At 39.6% G+C, this 23,640-nt stretch overlaps 1 protein-coding gene across 2 annotated transcripts in view; it reads right to left on the reverse strand.

Moving 5' to 3' along the window:
• GABRB2 (gamma-aminobutyric acid type A receptor subunit beta2) overlaps window positions 1-23,640 on the reverse strand; it is a 218,564-nt gene that overhangs the window by 73,336 nt on the left and 121,588 nt on the right. For both annotated transcript variants that reach the window (XM_075009449.1, XM_075009450.1), the window contains exon 5: window positions 7,234-7,316. In XM_075009449.1, coding sequence (XP_074865550.1) covers window positions 7,234-7,316 — 83 coding nt within the window. The remainder of the gene's footprint in view (window positions 1-7,233; window positions 7,317-23,640) is intronic.

The raw sequence follows: 23,640 nt of genomic DNA on the forward strand, positions 1-23,640 counted from the left end.
TTTTGCCCAGCAGTGAGAGGAAAAAAAAATAGGTCAGTATATTTTCCTGCTACTAATTGGGTGGGTACACTAAGAGCAGGTGAGAATGGAAAGCTATCTTTTTTTTTTTTTTTGTTATTTCTTAATGCACCTGCACAGAAGTGGTCAAAGGAATATGCCGTTGAACATCTTTCTGAAGTAGAAATATTTACAACACAGGTGAACAAATGACAGTACACAAACTACATAACTCATGCAATAAGTGAATGGAAAAAGATCCAAGATTGCAACTTCCAGTTTCCTGCTATTGACACTTGACAAAACTTCCTGTCAATGTAGAAAAGAATACAAGAAAACTCCCTCAGTGCATATTTAAAATATACCCCTCTTCTGCTGAAGTGAACCACTATTCTATGTGCTTCCTAAAACACGTGTTTGCCTCCAAGCACCCTCAAGACTATTGACTCCTTTGTTTACACATTTTTTTCCTGGAACACTAGAACTATAATACGCAAATGAATAAAGAGAGGGAGGGAGGGAGGATCAACTTATTTAGGACTATGCTTACACTACAAGATACATTTGCATTTAAGGCAGTTAGCTTGACATTGCCATGTGACTCTCTTCACTCTAAATACCATTAGCTTGATTTACGGAGCACTAATATTGATATGACAATATCTTCGGTACCTGATGGGTATTGAATTAAGCTCCAATTCAGAAGTTCAATTAAAGGCCAGTGTGGAAATCATTAGCCTCCAAAGGTGCCCTGTATGTAACCCACAATGCCCCTCAGTGCTCCGCTCTGGCTGCTGATCTTCGGTACACAGGAATTAGGTAACAGGAAGACCATGAATTTCAAATCAGGACCAGGAAGCCTGTGGCTGAGAGCTCATGTTTGTATGAGAGCCTGAGAAATGTCTTTTGTTCTTTGCTACGAGTGCTGTGAGCGCATCTACCCATTACAAATAGCCCCAGCATGAAGGAAGATGTCATCAGATGCCCACAGCCACTTGCAGGTCATTTTTTTCCCATGCTGCACCAGTGAAAATACCCAGAATGCTACAAGGCTGAGGTAACTGTGGCATAGGTTCTCACAACACACTGCTGCTACAGTCAATGTCTGGCGACTTGTGTTTGGCAGCAGTAAGTTGGATTTGTGGGGAGCCTGTGAGAAGTGAGGATGCTCAAATTTGAATTCATAAAACCTAATGTTAGAAAAATCGGTTTTAATAAAGCTGAATTTATCTCATAGTGTAGATGTCGCCTAGGATGCCATAAGGGGCTGAGCTGTTCACAAAACAGCGGCAGAGGGAGATGACAGAAAAGAAGAGTCATCTACCCTCTGATATCAGCACATCATTGAAAGGGAAGCTATCTCTGTTGCCATTATCCTGCTGGGAAGGTGATGACTAGCTGACTTTCCTCTCATGTCTCATTCTTACTACTCAGCAATGACTTGTTCATTGGCTGACAGCAGAGAAAGAGGAGGAAAGATGAAAAAAGCTACAGGGCAAGGATCATGCCTACCTAACATTGGCAGTACATAAGCATCATAGAAATAGAAAAACAGATTTTTCAAGACAGCTCTTTCTTTATGGATGAGCTGTAATCATACATAACCAGAGAAAACATAATTTATGTCCACAGAGCTATAAGAAAGTAGTAAGTGTCTCGTATTTCAGTCAAAAATATGACACTGTTTTAATTAATTGTTCTTCCTGCTTATAGTATATAGATAATTCAGCATGTTAATCCTACCTGTTGAACTGTTACTGTAAAAATGGGGACAGAGAAATAGCCATGTTAGTCTGTATGCTATCAAAACAAAAAAAGCAGTCATGCAGCACTTTTAAGACAACCAAAATAATTTATTAGGTGATGAGCTTTCACGGGACAGACCCACTTTTTCAGATCAAAAAATGGGGTCTACTGCTTCTCCCCAGCTCACATTTACCTAGTCATAAAACCCTCCATCAAAATAATGTCTTAATCTATGTGTGCAGGAAATTAAATTGAACTGATCCTTGGGCATGGGGCAATGATTTTATGCCTTTTTATTTAAAAAAAAATTAAGAGAGAGAGCTGTTGCAAATTTCAATCTGGAAAACTTGACTCAAGAAGTTGTAATGGTTGGACAGATTTGCATTCCACCTGGACATGCAGACCTGTTCATAATGGTAATATGGAGCACTAAGAAAGAGCTTCAGAACATCATATGTCATGCTGTAATAATACCAATATAGCAGTAGGGACATATTACTGACCACCTGACCAGGATGGTGATAGTGACTGTGAAATGCAAAGGGAGATTAGAGAGGCTATCAAAATAAACAAAGAAACCTCAATAATAATGGTACATTTCAACTATACCCGTATTTAGTAGGTGCAAGTCACCTCAGGACGGAATGCAGAGAGAAAATTTCCTGATACCTTAAATGACTGCTTCTTGGAGCAGCTGTTTCTGGAACCTACCAGAGGAAAGCAATTTTTGATTTAGTCCTAAGTGGAGCACAAGATCTGGTCCAAGAGGTAAATATAACTGGACTGCTTGGAAATAATGACCACAATGTAACACAGTTTAACGTCCCCCAGGTGGGGAAAACACTACAGCACTGTGGCATTGATTTCAGAAAGGAGAATTACACAAAAATGAAGAGGATAATAGTTAAACAGAAATTAAAAGGGACAGTGCCAGAAGTAAATTCCATGCAAACACATGGAAACTTTTCAAAGACACCATAATAGAGGCCCAACTTAAATGTATACCCCAAATAATAAAATAGGAAGAGCACCAAAAAAGGGCCACTGTGGCTTAACAACCAAGTAAAAGAAGCAGAGAAATATAAAAAGGAATCATTTAAAAAGTGGAAGTTCAATCCTAGTGGGGAAAAGAGAAAGGAGCATAAACTCTATCAAGTTAAGTGTAAAAATGTGAGAAGAAAAAATAAATCAAAAAGGAGTTGGAAAAACAACTATCTAAAAACTCAAGAAGTGATAGCCAGATGTTTTTTCTATCAGAAGCAGAAAACCTGCTAAGCAACCAGTGGGGCCACTGGATGATTGGGAAGTTAAGAGAGCACTCAGATGATAAAGTATTTGCAGAGAAACTAAATTAATTCTTTGCTTTGGTCTTCACAGCTGAGGATGTAAGAGAGATTCCCAAACCTGAAACAATCTTTGTAGGTGATAAAACTGAAGAATTGTCCCAGAAGGAGGTCTCATTAGGTGAGGTTATGGAACACATTGATACACTTAATAGTAACAAGTCACTGGGACCAAGCAGCATTCACCCAAAAATTCTGAAATAACTCAAATGTGAAACTGAGCTTATTAACTGGTTTGTATTTTATCCTTTAAATCAGCTTCTGTATCTATTGACTGGGAAATGGCTAATGTGACACCAATATTTAAAAAAGGTGATCCTAGTAATTATGGACTGGTAAGTCTAATGTCAGTACTGGGCAAATTAGTTGAAAATGTAGTAAAGAATAACATTGACAGACATATAGATGATCATAATTTGTTGGAGAAAAATCAGCACGGTTTCTGTAAAGGTACGTTGTGCTCTATGTATTTACTAGAGTTCCTTGAGGCGGTCAACAGGCATGTGGACCAGGGAGATGTAGTGTACTTAGATTTCCAGAAAGTCTTTGACAAGGTGTCTCACCAGAGGCTTTTAAGTAAAGTAAGTGATCGTAAGACAGGATGGAAGGTCCTCCCACAGACTAAGTGGTTCAACTTCAGGAAACAAAACGAAGGAATAAATGGGAAGTTTTCAAAATGGAGAGTGGCAATCATCCAGGATCAATACTCAGACCAATCCCGTACAACATATTTATAAATGATCTGGAGAAGGGGTTAAACAATGATGTGGCAAAATTGGCATACAATACTAAACCGCTCAAGATAGTTAAAAACAAAGCTGACTGTGAAGACCTTCAAAAAGATCTCAGAAACTAAGGGATTGGGCAACAACATGGCAAATGAAATTTAATGTTGATAAATGTAAATTAATGCACATTGGAAAAAATAATCCCAACTATACATACAAAATGTGGAAACTATTTTAGCTATAACTACTCAAGAGAATCTTGGAGTCAATGTGGATAGTTCTCTGAGAAGATCCGCTCAATGTGCAGCAGCAGTCAAAAAAAAACAACAGATTGTTAGTAATAATTAAAAAAGGGATAGAGAATAAGACAGAATATCTTATTGCCTCTATATAAACCTATGGTATGCTGACATCTTGAATACTGCATACAGATGTGGTTGCCTCATCTCAAAAAAGATATATTGGCAAAGGAAAAGGTTCAGAAAATGGCAACAAAAACATTAAGATGTTTGCCATATGAAGAGAGATTCAAAAACACTTGGACTTTTCAGCTTAGAAATGAGGAGACATGATAGATGTCTATAAAATCACGACTGGTGTGGAAAAAGTAAAAAAAGGCAAAGTTATTTATTTGTTCCATTAACATAAGAACTTGCGGTCACCAACTTAAATTAATGGATAGCAGATTAACAGGAGGTTTTTCTTCATGCAGCACATGGTATGCCTGTGGAACTCATTGCCAGAAGATACTGTGAAGACTAAGACTTTAACAGGGTTCAAAAACGAATTGGATACATTCATGGAGGTTAGGTCCATCAATGACTATTAGCCAGGATGGGTAGGAATGGTGTCCCTAGACTCTGTCAGAGGCTGGACATGCAGGACAGGAGAGGGATCACTTGGTGATTACCTTATCTGTTCTCTCCCTCTAGGGCATCTGGCACTGGCAACTGTTGGAAAAGAGGATACTGGGCTAGATGGACCTTTGGTGTGACACAGTATGGCTGTTCTTAGGTTCACACAATTATTAACATCTCTGTCTAATGGATGGCCCTCAACATTCTATCACCTTGAAAGTCAGATTAAATACAATATACCTTATCTTAGTTTTACACCTGGTACACTGACTCGCAGACAGGGCAAGGGCCTTGCAAAAGGGTAATCCATGTAATAATGGCATAGCTGAAGTTGTAACTCTTAAGCACTTAATTTGTTTAAGCCACAAAATTTTAGAGCTGCTCCAAAAAGATCCAGACAAACACAATTTTTAGGTTATTTCATGTTTGATTTTACTCTTTGCTCATACATTTATTATTGTAATATAATTTTTGTCAGATTTGTCTTTTTCCAAACTTTATTCACACTGGGATCAAGTTTATTTTGTAATGAGTCTTAATCTTAACTATAGCATAGCTACAGCTCCTCTTATACACAGGCAGTTGGTACAAAATAAATGAAAGGCATGCTGATAACACAAAAGTTCAGAGCTAGAATTATTTCTAATGGGCGGTGCTAGAACATTTTCTGAAGTAGAGAACATTATTTGGGAGTCACTGGGAGAGGGGAGAGGGAGAATAATGCTTTGGTGAAAGAAATCTCTCTCTCTGCAGGCATTAATGTGCAGACTCATTGGAGTTATGTCAGTAGAGAAATTGGTTCCCCGTTTTCTCTACAGTTAAGTAATGTAACTACAGGATGAAACTCTCTGGTCTGTCACTCTCTGGCTTGGCAACATCTGTGGTCCAGTGAGTCCCTTGGATCAGAGAGCACCAGCAGTGCGGAACCTGCAGGCAGGCAGGCTGGCAGGACAGCGGAAGGGAGGCCTACTGGCAGCCCCACTGCTGTGAGCCAGGCCAGGGAGCCCAGTTGGTGGGTTGGGAGTGGAGTTCCTGTTGTAGCAACCTGGGGGGCAGGGAGTAGGGTAGTGGCAGGAGGCCTCACCTACTTGGTCTAGCAAATTCCATCATTCGGGACTGCTCAGGTCTGGAGGCTACCAGACAAGGGAGGTATAACCTGTAGCACAGTTTGTGCATTAATGTTTAAACACTGCACGTTAATGATGAAATCCTGGCCTGCTGAAATCAACTGGAGTACTCTTACTGACTTAAGAGAATCTATATGTAGAGCAGAGACTTCACTCACCCCAGATGAGGTCTCAGTGCCTCTGGGTATACATATACATTTACCATAGATAAAGATTGACAAGAGCAAAGTCAGTCACAATATCTGATACTTAAATATTTCAGTATGGAACAAAGATTTAAAAAAAAAGTGTAAACCACCAATTATGCTTAGGTTTATGCACTGTGAATAATTTCAGTGGGAATACTTACTGTGCAGGGTCTAATTCAGAAAAGTATCCCTGTTCAGGAAAGCATTGAAGCAAATGTTTAAATTTAGCTGAAGTGAATGGGACTTGAACACGTGCTTAATATTCTGAAGTGCTTTCCTGAACAGGGAAGAGTATGTGAATTGCAGTGCATATACATCTTTGCAGAACTGAAGCCTAGCCAGCTACTGCTTTGAAAACACTAATGTGCATATACACCACATATATGTATATAATCAAAGCTGTTTTAAACTATAAAGAGTATAAATGGTTTAACAAATTCTGCAAATTTCATATATTAAAGCATTCAAATTAACTTTGGTTTGCTTGCAGATCACTCAATAAATTCCATTCAGAGAATATGAAGTGTGTCACTTTTCAACTTCAGGATGATCACAGATGAGCGTTCTACAGTTCTACTGAAAAACAGAGCTTATCATGGAAATGGTATGACAATCTTAATTACAACGTCAAATAACATTGCTTGCAATATTGCATATATCATATGGCCATACGTTGTTTTGCTCTCTTGTATATTAACATTCTGCAAACTGCTTTCAATGTAAACATATTTAAAATTTTATTTCACAACAAAACTAGCTGTATGAAAAAACTGATCTTTGATTGAATATCTACACTAACACATAAAATGCACTGTATTACACGTGCACCAAAAGTCTATCAGCAGTATTGGAGATAAAAGATCAACTGCAAAGAAAAATCTAACCCCCCCCACCCCTTTTTTTTTTTTTTTTTTTTAAAAGAAAAGTAACCAGCAACACAGTTCAGCACCACAGAAGGATAAAAAATTATAATAATCCTCTTGTTCTTCACATGAACTATACAACAAGCCATTTGAGTGAGACTTAAAGCTGGAAATTGTCCCTCAAAACACAAAATAAATTCCTCTAATCCTTGTGCCAAATTTACTAATCCATCTGGAAAGCTAAATTTGTTATGAGTGTTTATAAGGATCTAAATGTCAACAGAAAAAAGGCAACTGGGTTTATAACAGGTATCAAAAATAAATAAATAAAACATCTGAAAACAGTTTGACCATCCAGTAAGCAGGATTTACAAAAGTACTTACAGCTCTCAATCTCCAGTGTGCAGTTCTGTTCATCCAGCGGGTATCTTCGTAAATCCATCATACAAGCAGCTGTTGTTGTAATTCTAGAAGAGAAGCATATAGGAGGACCAGTTATTATGTCTGATTCATATCTCTGTTTGATTAAGTGGAGTTGAAACAACAGAATGGATTCTGCATGATAAGCACTTTTGCCTCTGTTTATTACTAAGATATTGCATGTACTTTTTATTTGTAAGAGTATGGTACTATTAATATCATTTATGGAAGCAAACTGATATACTAATTTGGTGGACAAGTCAAAAGTTGGTTATATTTATGTGTCCCCCAGAACCTATACTGACCACACCCTTGTGAAATAGGGCATTATTACTATTATTATTATTATTATTATTACCATTTTACAGATGGGGAACCGAGGCGCAGAAAGACTAAGAGTACATCTATGCTGCAAAAACAAAAGCATATTCTTAACTCAGGTTAAAATAGCAGTGAAGACAGTGTGACTATGTTTAACTCAGCTCACATTCTTCCCTGTGCCTTCCAATATGCTGTTACTTGAGCTGCTAACCTGAAATGCTGTGTCTTCTCTGTTATTTTACCCAAGTTAAGAAATTAACAAATAGTTATATTGCACAATCACATACATAACTCAGTTTTCCTCCTTCTTTTTCACTCAACATAGTGCAAATTAAGGTTCATTTTAGTGGTGCGTCCTCACCAGAAGCACAAGAAGTATTTTCCAAAAACTTGTTTATGAAATATTTAGAACATATTTGTGCTTCAGCATTACACTAACATTAACAAGTGTCCATAGTGTCTTTTAGACACTGTTGCTTGAAACATCTGTACCATCAAAAATCTCTTCCCTGCTAGGTTTCAGTGAGACATAGTCCTCAGCTGAATGTGAACCAACGTGGAGCACAGTAACAACATTTTATTAGTTGACTTCTTAAAACCTTCTGTTACAGAGGCAAAATCAATTTTTGAACTTTCTCCCCCACCCCCAAAACACACACTGATGTACAGAACTCCTCTGCACTTGAAAAATAGTACATTTTGCAATCTACTAGTCTACTTATGAAATAGATATGTTCTATCCTAACGTCTAAACCTCAGTATGTGCTATACTATTCATGGTGAGAAGGAACAGGAAATGGCAAGACGCCCACACTCCTCCAGTTAGACTCTTCAACACCTAGGAAGCCCCTTGACAAAACTCTCCAGTGTAGATGTACCCGGAGAGTTTGAAAGGTGAATCTTTAATCTATGTAACCTCAGTCTTTGGGGAGCTAGATGACAAGCTCAGTGCTGCTTGAGTCCCCTAACATATATTGCTTGAGTTGGCCATGCTGCTGGTACCTGAACCAGATTTTCAACATTCCCGACCCACTTCCAAAATCACTGGGGAGGTGGGGCGGACATCCATTCTCCAAGACAATGCTCTGGTGCACTGTGCAGAAAATTCAGGAACATACAAGTAGCAGCTTTGTAAATCACTTTCGTACATTTTTTTTCCACCTTAACCTATAGATGGGCATCCAGAGGAGTATTCTGCACCTACCAAAGGTTTCAACAATATGGATCTCAATTTTCCCAATCAGCAGGTATCACTACATCAGCTTCGGGTCTAAACATTGCCCTTTCAAAATACTGGGGGAGTGACTGGAAGCCTGCAGACACCTGCCTGATGGAAAGCAGAAGAGAGACAGAGGACAGCTGTTGATTCCCATGAAGGAGGGAATTCACAGAAATAGAAGGGTAAGTGGTTGAAAAAGATACCTATCCATACTAGAGAATTATAGTCTGAGCAGGTATTTAAGATTCTCCAACACTTTCCATTATGAGACTGTTTCCTATGGCTAATAACTTTGTCAGTCAGGCAAAGGTATTAATTCCAGGAGGATGCTTCAGGCGGATTCTTTCGAGCAAAGTTTCTGCAAAAACTTAGATTTATTTCTAAGTTATCTAAGTTTTAGCTGAAATGTTGTTTGCACACGTTAAAAATCAAATAAAACAAACCCTACAACTGTTTACTTAAGAGCCTCTGGTGAGGGACCTTGTCAAAGAATTTCTGGGAATCTAAGTACACTATATCCACTGGATCCCTCTTGAAAACATGCTTGTTAATCTCTTTAAAGAATTCTACTAGATTAGAAATGTATGATTTACCTTTACAGAAACTATGTTGACTTTTCCCCAGTAAATTATGTTAATCTAAATGTCTGACAATTCCATTTTTTGCTACAATTTCAACTAGTTTGCCCAGTACTGACATCAGACTTACTGGCCTGTAATTGCCAGGATCACTTCTAGAGCCCTTTTAAATATTTGCATCTCATTGGCCGTGTCTACACTAGCCCCAAACTTCGAAATGGCCATGTAAGTGGCCATTTCAAAGTTTACTAATGAAGCGCTGAAATACATATTTGGTGCCTCATTAGCATGCGGGCGGCTGCGGCACTTTGAAATTGACGCGGCTCGCCACTGCGCGGCTCGTCCCAATGGGGCTCCTTTTTGAAAAGACCCCACCTACTTCGAAGTCCCCTTATTCCTGTGAGCAGATGGGAATAAGGGGACTTCGAAGTAGGTGGGGTCCTTTTGAAAAGGAGCCCCGTCAGGGCGAGCCGCATCAATTTCGAAGTGCCGCGGCCGCCCGCATGCTAACAAGGAGCTGAATATGTATTTCAGTGCTCCATTAGTAAACTTCAAAATGGCCATGTAAATGTAAATGGCCATTTTGAAGTTTGGGGCTAGTGTAGACATAGCCATTATCAATCTTCCAGTCATTATGTATATAAGATGATTTAAAAGGATAGATTACAAACCACAGTTAATAATTCCGCAATTTCACATTTGAATTCTTTCAGAACTCTTGGGTGAATATCATCTGGTCCCAGTTACTTACTGTGGTTAAATTTATCAATTTGATCCAAAAACATCCCAGACTGACATGTCATTAAAGGAGAACTCCAGAGATTTGTCACCTAAAAATGGCTCAGGTTTGGGAATCTCCCTAACATTCTCAGATGTGAAGACAGAAGCAAAGAATTTATTTAGTTTCTCCAAAATGACTATCGTCTTTGAATGCTCTTTTAGCACCTCAACTGTCCATTTGGTTTTGGGAAGAAGGAGTTTATGAAATCAAGGAGTCATTTCCAAAGGCCCCTGATTACCTGGGTGGCGTGCATTTTGAAAGCAGCAATTTTCAAGCACGCATGGCTGCCATTATGCTAATGAGGTACTGCATATTCACGGGAGCACCTCATAAGCATCTGCCAAAGTGCCTCATTACCATAACTGCTCCAAAAGGAGGGACTAGTGTGGCCACAGCCTATTAGTAAACACTCTCCTTAGATATATCTCTGATCTATGAGCTCCTCTGCTACAGCCTTTATTTTAAAAACTGCTCTGAGGTTTTTAATATTCAGTGCCAGCAATCTGGTACAAATTTTGTTTAGGTGGAGCCCAACCCAGCTGTATAACCTCCCGTTTCTAAAATTTTCCCCAGTTGCTAATAAATCTAAACCTCTTCTCCCTACTCCACTATCTCATGCATGAATTGAAACCCTACAGTGCTGCCTCTCTACCTGTCCCTGTCCTTGCAGATGGAAATGGAAGCATTTCAGACCACACTACCATTGAGGTCCTGGATTTCAATCGTTTTCCTCTGGTCCCATTGAATGTTCTCCTTCCCTCAGCCTTTCACTCTCCTCAACAGCACAGGGCCTGTCTGACCAGCTGCCTTTACTTTTAGTTTAGTTTAACAGAAATTTTAAAGAATGCCAAGTATATTTATCCCCCTTCAATCTTCCCCCCCAAACTCCCTCAACAAGACTTCCAACAAAAACTTCTGTCAACAAATCCCTGTAATCGAGACATAGCCTAACTCTGTCAAACGGTAACTGCACCACATTCTTCAGTGTTCTAGATTCTTAGATATCCACCTCATTCCCCTTCCATAAGTGCACTGTAAAGATTCTTCGTTTCAAAGTTATCTATGCAACTGACATGGTTAAAACATGAAAAATACTTTGCAGATCACAGCCTTCAGAAATGACCATTGAAAAGAGAGCGTAAAATGCCCACAACTTTCTGACTTTATACTACAGTCATGGGAGGAACTCTGCTCTCAGAGAAATATGGTATGAGAGGAAATAATATAGAAGCTATCTGCATTTCTGATTTTTTTCATCTACTGTCGATGAAATAGAAGGCTTTTGCTATTTTATTTTATGAACCTGCTAACAATGAAAATCAGCCTTCAGCAGCCCCTTTCATATGTTTCTGATGTAAAACCAATGCAGTGTATCACAAGACAGCACTTCTACTTATATTTTGTTTAAGTTCAAATTGACTAAATAAAATTATATCGGGCTTGTCTACACTTGTCCCCAGCTTTGGAGGGGGCATGTTAATCAGGGCAACGTGAGATTACTAATGAAGTGCCGCAGTGAATACGCAGCACTTCACTAGGCTAATTCTCCCCCGTGGCAACTTCAAAGTGTCAAACTTCGACGTGTTGGCATGCATGTGGCTGCAGGAACTTCAAAGTGTCCGTGCTACTTTCCAAACTTTTGAAAAATAAAGCCACTTGGAAGGAACATGCCATGGCTACATGGCATGCCGGCACTTTGAAGTTTGCACTTCGAAGTTGCTGCAGGGGAGAATTAGCCTAATGAAGTGCTGCGTATTCACCGCAGCACTTCATTAGTAATCTCCCATTGCCCTGATTAACATGCTCCCTTCGAAGCTGGGGGCAAGTATAGACCCAGCCATCATGAAACATAACCCTCCACCAACCCTCTACATTTTAAAACAGGCATAGTTAGGTTCAAAATAATGCTACTGTTATGGAATGGATTATATTCTGCAATGAATTCAGAATAGACATATAGGCAGGATGGTCTCAGAAAGAGCATTATAATGGCATACAGCTGGCAGAGAATGAATGTTGAAAGGCTTTCCTTCCATTTGTACCATCTATGCAAGGACGGTCACAACTACCACCTACTGTGCTTGGGAAAGGGCATAAACCACTTTCCTGATGCATCCCAAAAGTGGCAGGAAGGAAGAACACATAGAGATAACTGAACCTCACCCTTGTTTTCCTTGGCACAGACCAATTGCTTTGGAAGAAATGGGCCATACCATCCAAAAGAATATACAGCCTGAGCTGTTCCTCATCTAACAGCTGTTTTGGGAGAAACTATGTCTACCAGAAGAATCCTTGTGCATGCTGCACATGGATTGTTGCAAACTCACACAACACCCACATACGTTAGCATTAAAGGTCAGAGTGTGGCTGTTAGATTTTAATATAAATCACACACTAGTAATAATACAGAAAATAATAATATCTAATGGATGGTGTTATGGAAGAATTACTTATCTTTCCCAATGTTTTCTAAATGAAGCACAGCTACTTGGTATTTTCTACACTGCAAATTCTCTGTTGACGTGTGAAGTAAGCCAACATCCTTCCCCATAGCTGTATTCCCTGGGGGGTGGGGGGACTAATCAACATAAGAAATAGGAGCCAAAATAAGTTTCTTCTGCATAAGGAGATATGACGCTGAACACACACATGGCACGGAGCAGATGAGTAAGTCACATTACAAAAAGCGACATTTCTTATAATTCCTCTGACCATAATTGTTGAGTTCCTTTCCTGGAGAATTATCTAAGGCAGGGGTTTAACGAATAGGGCCTCTGGCAAAAGCATTGGGGCTGGTGGCTACAGAGAGAGACAAAGAGTAAGTGAGTTTGAAAGAGAAACATTTTGTGTGAGACATACTTTGTGACCCAGGTCGAGTGTGTGTGTGCTGCAGTATATGTGTGACAGTAACAGTGTGTGGCACAGACTGGATGTGTGTGACAGTGGCACAAAGTGTCAAGCTGGCTGCCACTGGGTGTTTCTGAGAGAAGCTACTGTCTTTCTCCAAGATAAATCTGTCCAGCTCAATACTCTCCTCCTTCCCCTGCTCTGTACTCTGGAGTCACTTATCATCCATGCTTCAGACTGGAGCAGCTCCGCTGTGTCTCCCCCACTTCCACAACCCTGCTCTGCAGAGAGAGTGTATGGGCCAGAGAACACCCTGACTTCATTGTTACCCTCTCCCTTCTACCCCTTTCTATGCTGCACAGCTATCTGGAGAATCCTAGGAGCAGCTCAGATGCAGATGGAACACGGTGCAGAGAGGAACAGCTGAACACATGCTGCTGTCTGGAAGTATGCACACACTGCTAATCAGCTCAGTAGGCTGGAGAGAAAAGCTTGGTGAGCTGAATTCCTCCCCCCCCGCCAAGTGATTTTGCTCACCCCTGATCTACGGCATTCATAGCTATCATTCTTACTTGAAGGCTGATCCAGCTCTCATTGAAGTCAAGGGCAAAACCATGTATCAGAGAGAAGTAAGAAGGCCAAATTCTTCCCTCAGATGCATGCAAACAAATCCCATTGAAGAATCTAGCCCAATCTGGCTCTTAATTAGCCATCTCACTATCAGTTCACAAAACCTTTGATGTAAATTATGGTCTGCAACTGACCATGTCCCTTTCTCACTATTATCAAATTCCTCTGCACATAATGCATAAGAGTCACTGGCTCTTCTCCTATCTGAATTAGTTATCTAAGGCATGTACTGTAGCTATGCTCAGTGTTCACGTCAGCTCCTTGGAAACAGACCTGCTTTGTGACAGTTGGAAACATTGGCAGCAGTAGGCAGCAGACCCAATTACAAATACGTGGCAATCTGGAGACAAAACTGCAATGTGATTAATCTCTCTCCTACACAGAAATATCAGCTTTAAAGAGACAGGATCAAGGTTTTTAGAAATATTTGACCAATATTTAAATCAAAATATAAAGTTAACTACAAGCTGCAAAGCCCACAAAATTCTGTTTTTGCCTTCCCTCTCCAGTAAAAGAAATGTCATAAGTACTTCTTGATAGTGATGAGATAGGAAGTGGCTTTAGCAAAGCATATACTATAGTGACATTTCTAAAACTACATTTTAAGAGGAGAATGTTCTCTAACAATCTACAAACGTTTTTGGAGTGTAAATGGTTTACAGAGTGGAGAGCTTCTTTACACATTTTATAGAGAAAATGAGCACCTGCAATTATTCACAATAAAATTAAAGAGGCAATAACATGCCTGGATTATCACATTATCCTGGATTATAACAACATCTAACCCAAAATGGCTATAGCGGTTTCATGGGCATCTTGGCACGTGTAGCCTCATAGGAAATGGCTGAGTCCCTCTTGGCCACTGCCAGGAATAAAAAAGTTACTTACAAACTCCCAAGAAATTATTATTTAAACTAACATATTTCAAAGCACATGAAGCCTGTTCCTCAGACTTCTGACAGCTTTTTTAATTCTTTATTTTCTTTGTCATAATTTCAAGCTATTGTAGACCATAAAAAGGTACGCTGACTTCAAGTTTAGAAATAGTTGTATTCCTTATATGACGTAACATTTAATAAAGAACCATTCAAGAGACCTACAAACATGAGAGCTGTTTTATCAAAGGAGCCTCAGAGAATTAGTATATTAAATTCCATTGAAATTGGGCACTTGATTCCCTCCAGCTCATTTGAAAATTCAAGCTGCCTGCCTGTCTGTCAATTTACAAGCATGTGTGCATGCACCCATATATTCCCAGCAGAAAAATATATTGAGTTCAAGTTATGGTAGAGTACACAGTAATCTGATGGTAGAAAATATTATACTGTCGTATTTATCCACAAAACAACCATCGCAGATCTATAGAATTCTGCATTAACTTTGAATTTTATGAGGGATTTCAACATGTTAAGACAGAGAGAAGTGCACATCGGAGACACCTAAGCCAACCTAAGTCTATCCAGAAGTGCATTGTAATCCCTGCTTGCGGAAGGAGGATGGACAGCTTCCCTGCAGGGAATGTGCCACAGCGCCTGCCCCAGTAACAATTACAACAGGTGCTGACAGGTAATCCTCAGCCCCAGAATGTTGTGCTGGTGGATACGTCGCTGACATGGTGGGCTGGGGGGGACATGGGGCAGTCCCTGGACCCGGTAGACAACATCAGTGGCGTATGGGAGCCAGGAGACCATGCCTGCCAAGGTGAACCACTGAGGCAACAGCTCATGAGGGTATGCATAGTGGTGCGCAAACCACGGTGGGGGTATCTGCAGGTAGGGGATGGTGGGCACATCCTCCCACTTGGAGTGCATGAGGCTGGAGTACTGTGATGAAAAGACACTCCTGCTGTCAGAACCACCCCTTCCCAGGTGGGAGGTTTGGCCCCCAAGCCATGTGAGAACCCCAAGCATCGAGATGAACATGAAGACATAGGCAGCACTGGGGACACATGGTGCGAGCTAGGCGGTGCCAGCACCGTTGCTGTGTGCTCTCTCTGTGCTGAGTCTTCACAGTGCTTCTTAGATGCCACGCTGCACCACACTGCTGGGGACTTCAGTGAAGCAGAGCCTTGGTGCCGCTTCGGTGCCTTTTCTGGTGCCGCGTGAGTATGGGGCAGTGCCTTGCCCCTGGACTTGAGTAGTACTGAGTCCAGTGTCTCATGCAAATGGACAGAGACTTGGAATGGTGCTGCTTGTGCTCTGGGTCTGGCACTGAAGGCAGAATCTTAATTTTTGAGACTCCTTATGCCCAGAAGTAGAAGTGGCCAAAGCCTGCAGTGCCAAGTGCCAATGGTGGCTTGGCTCCAAGTGCCCTCTGTTCAGCAGTGCCAGCTTCAACGGTGCCAGGGACATCATGGTGGTCTTTTGAATTGGCCTGGCCTGGCCTGTGAAGACAGTGCTGCCTCCAGGAAATCTCCAGAAAAGGGTCCACCTTTGCGGATAGGGTGCTGACTGAGTAGATGGATATGCAGAGTCCACACCAAACAAATACTCAGATTTTTCTAAAAGTAAGTTACAGATAGAACCTGAACTCTATTGTTTTCTAAAAATGCTTCATGGTTTGGCATTTCAGCCCTGTGTTTTAAGGTGAAGCTAAAGTAGCTAAGTACCCAAATCTGACTGACTTTCAAAAGAAATTGGGTATGTAATTCTTTTAAACTCTTTGAGAGCCTCAGCCTTATAATAATACTACTTAAATAATACAATGAAACAGCATGGATATTTTAAAATAAATCCCATGCTGTTATATTGTATATAAATCTTGAAAACATGAATAGGTGCTAGTATTCAATTAATTCCAAACATAGGTGCTGATTCTATGGATGCTCCATGGGTGCACCCAATAGCAGCCAAGCTCCCCTCTCTTCCTTCATCCTCCTTCCAAGGCCTTTCGCCTACAGGTGGCCCTGCTGGCCAAGTCCTCCCCCACCCTCCCAGTGCTTCTATAGCACCACAAAGAGCCAATTCATAGCATTCAATATGCTCCATTTTCTTGCTTCCCTTTATGTCTCAAGCTAGACTAAGCTCGTTTTGTGCTTTTGCCTTTCTAATTTTGCCCCTACCTTCCTGTGTGATCTGTTTATGTTCTTCATTTGTACTTTGCCTAGTTTACACTTTTTTGCACAATTCCTTTTTGATTTTCAGGTCATTCAAGATCTCCTTATTAAGCCAAGCTGTTGAATCGCCAAACTTCCTATCTCTCAGAGGAATAGTTTGCTCTTGTGCCCCGAGTAACATTCCTTTGAAAAACTGATGACTGTCAACTGTTTTTCCTCTTACTCTTGCTTTCCATGGAACCTTACCTATCAGAGTTTATAAAAGTCCACCTTCCCAAAAACAACTGTCTTTATTTTGCTGTTCTCCTGCCTACCACTCCTTAGAATCATGAACTATATCATTTCATGATCACTTTCACACAAGCTGCCTGACACTTTCAAATTCTCAACCATTCTCTTCCTATTTGTTAAAATCAAATCTAAAGCAGCTTCCCCTTAGCAGCTTTCTCCACTTTCCAAAACAAAAAAAAAAATCCTCTCCAATGCATTCCAAAAACCTGTTGGATAATCTGTACCTTGCTGTGTTCCAGATGTCTGGATAGTAGAAGTTCCCCATCAAGTTCTGTGCTTTGGATGATTTTTTTTTTTTAGTTATTTAAAAAAGCCTCATTCACCTCTTCTTCCTGGTTAAGTGGTCTGTAGTAGACTCCTACCATGACATCATTCCTGCTTTTTACCCCTTTTAACCTTACCCAGAGATTCTCAAAAAGTCTATATCCTATGTCCATCTCAACCTTAATCCAAGTATACGTAGTTTACATGTGCATGGCAATATCTCCTCCCCTTTTTCCCTGCCCACCTTTCCTGACCAAAGTACACCCTTCTATACCAATATTGCAATCATGTATTATCCCACAAATTCTCTGTAATACCAGCTGTCATACTTGTTTGTATTTACTATCATTCCAAGTTCTTCCTGCTTATTCCCCATACTTCTTGCATTTGTATACACAGACAGACAATTTAGATACTGATTTGATTTTCACCTCCAATTCTGCCTTGTCCCTCCATTATCTTTGCCCATGCTCCCTCCAATTTCTGACCTATCTCCCAGTTCTCCATTTTTATGATACCTGAGGGTTTTAGTCATCTGTTCCCATTGAAGGAAAAGGAAAAGGAAAAGGATAGTTTTAAAGGATGAAATTTACCCAATAAAAATTTCATCTTTAGTTGACAACCTAGCACCAGGAAAAAGGCCTTGTTCATGAAAAAGGATGTTCTCTACCATCATCCCCACAAATACAGGTATTCTTATACAAAAAAAAAATCATACTGTACTTTTTTGTGTCATAGAAGCCTGATCCAAAACACACCAAAGATAATATCTTTAACTTTGACATCAGTGTGCTTTGAGTCAAGCTTCAGAAACCTCTCAGTTAGCAAGAAGATATATTTCATTTAGACTCAGCTACTGTTTAGGTCCTGATACTATACTAAGTTTGGTTTGTTGTTGAGAGAGGCCTCTCAGTTTTAATATGGCTTGCACATGAACTCATGGGGACGAACTGTCGTATACTGTAAGCTCTCAGAAGGGATTGCATCTTACTATCCTATTATACAATGTGTGAACAATGGATAACTCATTTCATGCCCTGCAGACCTTACTTTAGTGCAAATACATACATCATAATAACGGAGTTTTATGAAAATGGAGATAGTTGCTCTGGTTTTTGCCATTAGAGATTTTCTAATTAAAATAATATTTTAACAATCATAACAATTGTTTTGCTAGTGTTTTTGTACTCAAACTCAAAATACACAAATGTCACAAGTATGTTTTTGAAATTTCAGAATCTTTTTAAAGATCGAAAAGTCAGAATAGATTTTCACTTGGGTACAAATTACATGACTGATATTTAAATGCCCACATGCAGGGTGTGTCTCTCTATGTCTATAATCTGCATATTAGGAGTTCTCTTCTGGGCACTTGGTATGTTATTGTAAACTCTGTACTTCATACTTCAAAGATTTTTACTTATCAGGTGGGGGTTAAAAAGCAAACCACATGTTTTATTTGAAAAGCAGCATATCTTGAAGTTTTAGCCATACTCCGGCACATTCCTGAATTAGTTAAGTATATTTCATTTTATATCTTGTGCAGCATACATGTCCAGCTAATGTATCTCAATAAATTGGAAGAATAAATGTGGGCACTAAATCTTTAACTGATAATCTATTTCTTGTGTAAATATTAAATAATAGTTTGGCCTATTTAACAAATGACCTAATTCATCCAATACAAGCAAAGCAAATTTTATGCAAATAGAAATAGCATTGAAACAAATCCAATCAATTCCCACTTGTCTGTCATGCTGTTCTTTATTTAATGGTATTGCAGTCCATTCAGCTTACAATAAGCACTAACAGCCTCTAATTCCAGACCTCAGTGAGCCTGGTTAAGCAGTATGGTAAATGTATCTTGGTTCTTTTTAGTACGACTGTATAAACCTCTAATCTGACAAACACTTGAACATATGAAGTGGACTGAATTCAGCTCACATGCATTTGTCTGAATTATCAAATGAATCACTTTGGTTTATATCAAAACCTAAAATCAATGTTTATCTGTGGGTCTCCCCATGGGTATCTAGATGGTGTTGAGGTGTCTCACAAACCTATCTGCCTTACGGATGGTCTTGTTTGTGTCTCTTCTGGGTCAGCTTTCTGAAACTTTGAGCAACACAAATTCTACGGACCAGAACTTCCCAGGCCTAGGGTTCTCTCTCATCAACTACTGAGTCCTCAGAGAGCTCCCAGCAGTGTACAGCCTCCTTTCCAAGGAACAATCACAGAATTATGAGGTTTCTCTTTCCCAAAGGAAAAGTGATCCAATAGCTTATTAACTATATTTCAGAACACAGCTCTGCTAATTATGTTCTACATCTACACTACATTCCTGTTACGAAAGAGGAATGCAAATTAGGGAGACAAAATGAAAATGAAGCATGATTTACAAATCTAGCACTTCATTTGCATAATCTCACGATTGCTTTTTCAGAAGTTTTATTAAAAAAAAAAAAAAAGTAATGTAGATAGGGTTCATTCGGAAAAAAATACCCTTCTTCAAAAGAACCCTGTAAACATCACTTTTTTCAGGATGAAGGAAATTTTTTTTTTTTTTGAAAATGGGGTCCTTTTCCAAAGAAGCCCTGTCTGCATGGATGTTTCTGTTTTATGTGGAACTGTACCTGTCTCATACAACTGAAAGGGACTTTGAGAGGTCATTGAGTCCAGTCCCCTGCCCTCAACTGCAGGAACTATCACCATCCCTGACTTTTTTTTTTAAATCTGTTTGCCCCAGATCACTAAATGTCCCCCTCAGGTATTAAACTCACAGCCCTGAGTTTAAGAGACCAGTGCTCAAACCACTGAGCCGTCCCTCCTCCTTTACTTAAATAACATACGAAAACCTCTTCCAGAAATGTGGTTGTACAAGATTAGGATTAATGAATTTGTAAATCAGCACTTCATTTATATTTTTGATCTCCCTCATTTGCATTCTGCTTCCAAAAATAGAATACAGTGTACACGTAGACAAAATGAGCTCTTCCGATCTGAAATCAAAAGAACATGGCTCTTTTTCCAGAATCACTCTTCCACTCCCAGATCAGGAATAGTACCTTCTTTTGAAAACCTTTTTTTTTTAGAAGAAAAAGCATCTGTAGATGGTCTGTGGTCCCTTTTTTCGGAGAAACAGTCCTCATGGCTCTGGATTATTTGATCCCTGGCCCATTCTTTTGAAAAAGAGTGGGGACTGTGTGGACAACTCTCTTTGAAAGAGCAGATTGATTTATTTATCCGCTTTTTTGTGTGTGGACATGGTCTTTCGAAAGAATTTTTTTCAGAAGTGATCTTCCAGAAGAACTTCTTTTGAAAGATTGCTGTAGTGTAGACATAGCCAGTGAATGCTAGTGGAAATGGGGTAGGTCAAGAAGTTAAAATAGGGAAGGAAAAAGTTAAAAATTATTTAGAAGAGTTAGAGTATTCATGTCACCAGGGACTGATGAATTGCATCCTAGAATACTTGAAAAGCTGATACAGGAGGTATCCGAGCCACAACCTATCACTTCTGGAGTATCTCCTGACTTGATGATTTTTCAGAAGACCGGAAAAGGGCAAAAAAGGCCCATCTATAAAAAAGGAAAATAAGGGCAATCAAGTAAACTAGGGACCAGTCAGCTAACAGTGTCAGGAAAGATGATGGAAGAAATACTTAAGGAATTCATTTGAAAATATCTGAAACATAATAAGATGATAGGTAAGAGTCAGGCAAGGATTTGACAAGAACAAATCATGTCAAACCAACATGACAGTTTTTTTTTTTTGGGGGGGGTTGCTAGGATAACAAGCCTGGTGGATAAAGGGGAAGCAGTGTTCTTGCTATAGGTGGTCTCTAGTAAGGCAGTTGATATGTTATCACATGACCTTCTTATGAGCAAGCTAGGAAAATGCAACCTAGATGGGGCTACTATAAAAGGTGGACATGTAACTGCTCAGATAACAATTTAGAGAGTATCAGAGAGGTAGCTGTGTCAGTCTGTAGCTTTCAGAACAAGTAGTAGTCTTGTGGCACCTTATAGACTAACATATTTTGGAGCATGTGGGTCTTTGCCCATGAAAGCTTATGCTCCAAAATATGTTAGTCTATAAGGTGCCACAAGACTTCTTGTTCTCGAATTTAGAAAGTAGTTATTAATGGCGCTCAGTCATGCAGGAAGGGAATAAAAAGTGGGATTCCAGAGGGTCTGTTTTGGGGCCAGTTCTGTTCAATATCTTCACCAATGATTTAGATATGGACATAGAGAGTACACTTATCAAGTTTGCAGATACCACCAAGCCAGGATGGGTTGCAAGTGCTTTGCAGGATAGGGTCAGAATTCAAAATGATCTCGACAGACTGGAGAAATGGTCTGAGGAAAAAAGGGTGAAGTTTAGTAAGGACAAATGCGAAGTACTTCACCTGGGGAGGAACAATCACTTTCACACATACAAAAGGGGAAGTGACTCTCTAAGATGGAATACTGCAGAAAAGGGATCTAGGGGTCAAAGTGGACCACAAGCTAATGTCAGGGTGGTTAAGAACTGGTATAAATTGCCTAGGCTGGTTGTAGGATCTCTGTCATTGGAGATATTTAAGAACAGGTTGGATAAATATCTGGCAGGGATGATCTTGATGTTGCTTGGTCCTGTCTTGAGGGCAGAGGGCTGGATTTGATGACCTCTTTAGGTCCCTTCCAGTTCTAGTATTCTATAACTATAGGATTCACAAGTTGTCTGTTCAGAAAAACTCTTGCAGCTACTGTTTCCTTCTTCCCTTTTCCCTAAGGTATGTGGTTGCTGCCATGATAATCAAAGCCAGCAGAGCAAAACGCTTGAGTTTTTTGAAATAGGAAAAATATATTACTTATCAATGCCCTCTGTCACAGACTGGAAGACCTTTGTGTTCCCTGGCTCTAGCAGAATTCATTTCAGCTGTACTGTTGGACATACCCCCTCAACAATCACTGTCTCATCTTTTCAGTATAAGAGATGAAATACATTTTACTGCTTTCAAGCTTTGCAGAAATTAAGTCATTTTCTCCTTTTCATTGAACTTTGTTCAAGTGAGATTTCATCCAGCCGTTCCTTCCATTTTTATATTATACAATAGTAGCATAGGACGTCTCATTAGAATTGGTGAACTAGTTTCAATTTCAGTTTACAGCAAAAAACTTCCACTATGGAAAGCATTAAACACCTTATTCAATTATTTTCACATTTTGAATACTAACCTGTCAAAAGACATGGCTGATGGCAAGAAATGATGACATTACACCAACCTTCTGCATTAATTACTTTGTCATAGCATCCATGCAATTTCTCAGCATTCCATGAATGATAATGGCCCATGTCACTGTAACCATTAGGGAATGGTATTTATGGCAGTAATGCTAGAATATCCTGCAAATAAGAGCACAGGTAGGAAAACCCTGGTGTAACTGGATTTTCAGCCTTCAACATCTTTTGTGTTTGCACAATGCAAAGGGGAAGGAGGGTGAGTGCAGAGTAAAAGATCCATGTTTTCATGGGGAAGTGTTTACACTATTTTAAATGCAATATTTTTTTGCTTTTTCCTGAGCTAGCAGCACCGTTTCTTCTGAACACACACCAAGCATTCCTCTCCAAATCATCAGCAACCCCATTCACATTTCCAAGAATAAAGTAAAATCCTGCACAGAAGAAAAAAATACATCCTCAATGGATTTTCAATATTTCACTTGTAAACTAGTTTAATGTAATTTGTCAAGAGTTGGCCAGAATTCATCATCAGTGAACCTACTGATGGTGGTCAATGGTGATTAAACAATGGGGAAATGAGGATCATTCTTCATCACTGCCAATTTTTAAGTTATGATTGATTTTTTTCAAATGCTCAATTTAAAAAAAAAATTCTGAGGAAGTCCTATGGCCTATCTCAAACTAGATAATAATGAGAGTCCATATGAGCTTGAAAACTGTGAATCTATGAATTTACTTATGTCTTGGCATAATCTCATTAGTGGTGCGTGACTCAACAGGGTTAACAACAATCTGGCAAATAGTGCTAGTGTTTGCCAACTTTTCTACATACTAGATGTGAGTTAAGATGGCTTTACTTCTCCAAGGAAGACTTATCAAGGACATTATAGGTAAATGGATGGTACAAGGAAGTATCTCAAAGTTATTTTGTTTAGGCTAAATAATGGGAACTGGTCATTCCTGGTTATGGGCAGTTCCTTAAAGGGAGCTCATAATGCAATTAGGCAGTTTCAGTATTTTGGATACCAATAGGGGATTTATTACTACAACTGGCCTGATTACTACTCTGGTGTGTACAGGCATAAAATCATTAGCCTCTGGAGCAGAGACTTCCCATCAGACAAGGTCTTCCTCCTATGTCCGAGAGCTCAGCACAGTTCTT

Source organism: Carettochelys insculpta, chromosome 15 (assembly GCF_033958435.1).
Source record: "Carettochelys insculpta isolate YL-2023 chromosome 15, ASM3395843v1, whole genome shotgun sequence".
In the NCBI taxonomy this organism is placed as follows: Eukaryota; Metazoa; Chordata; order Testudines; family Carettochelyidae; genus Carettochelys; species Carettochelys insculpta.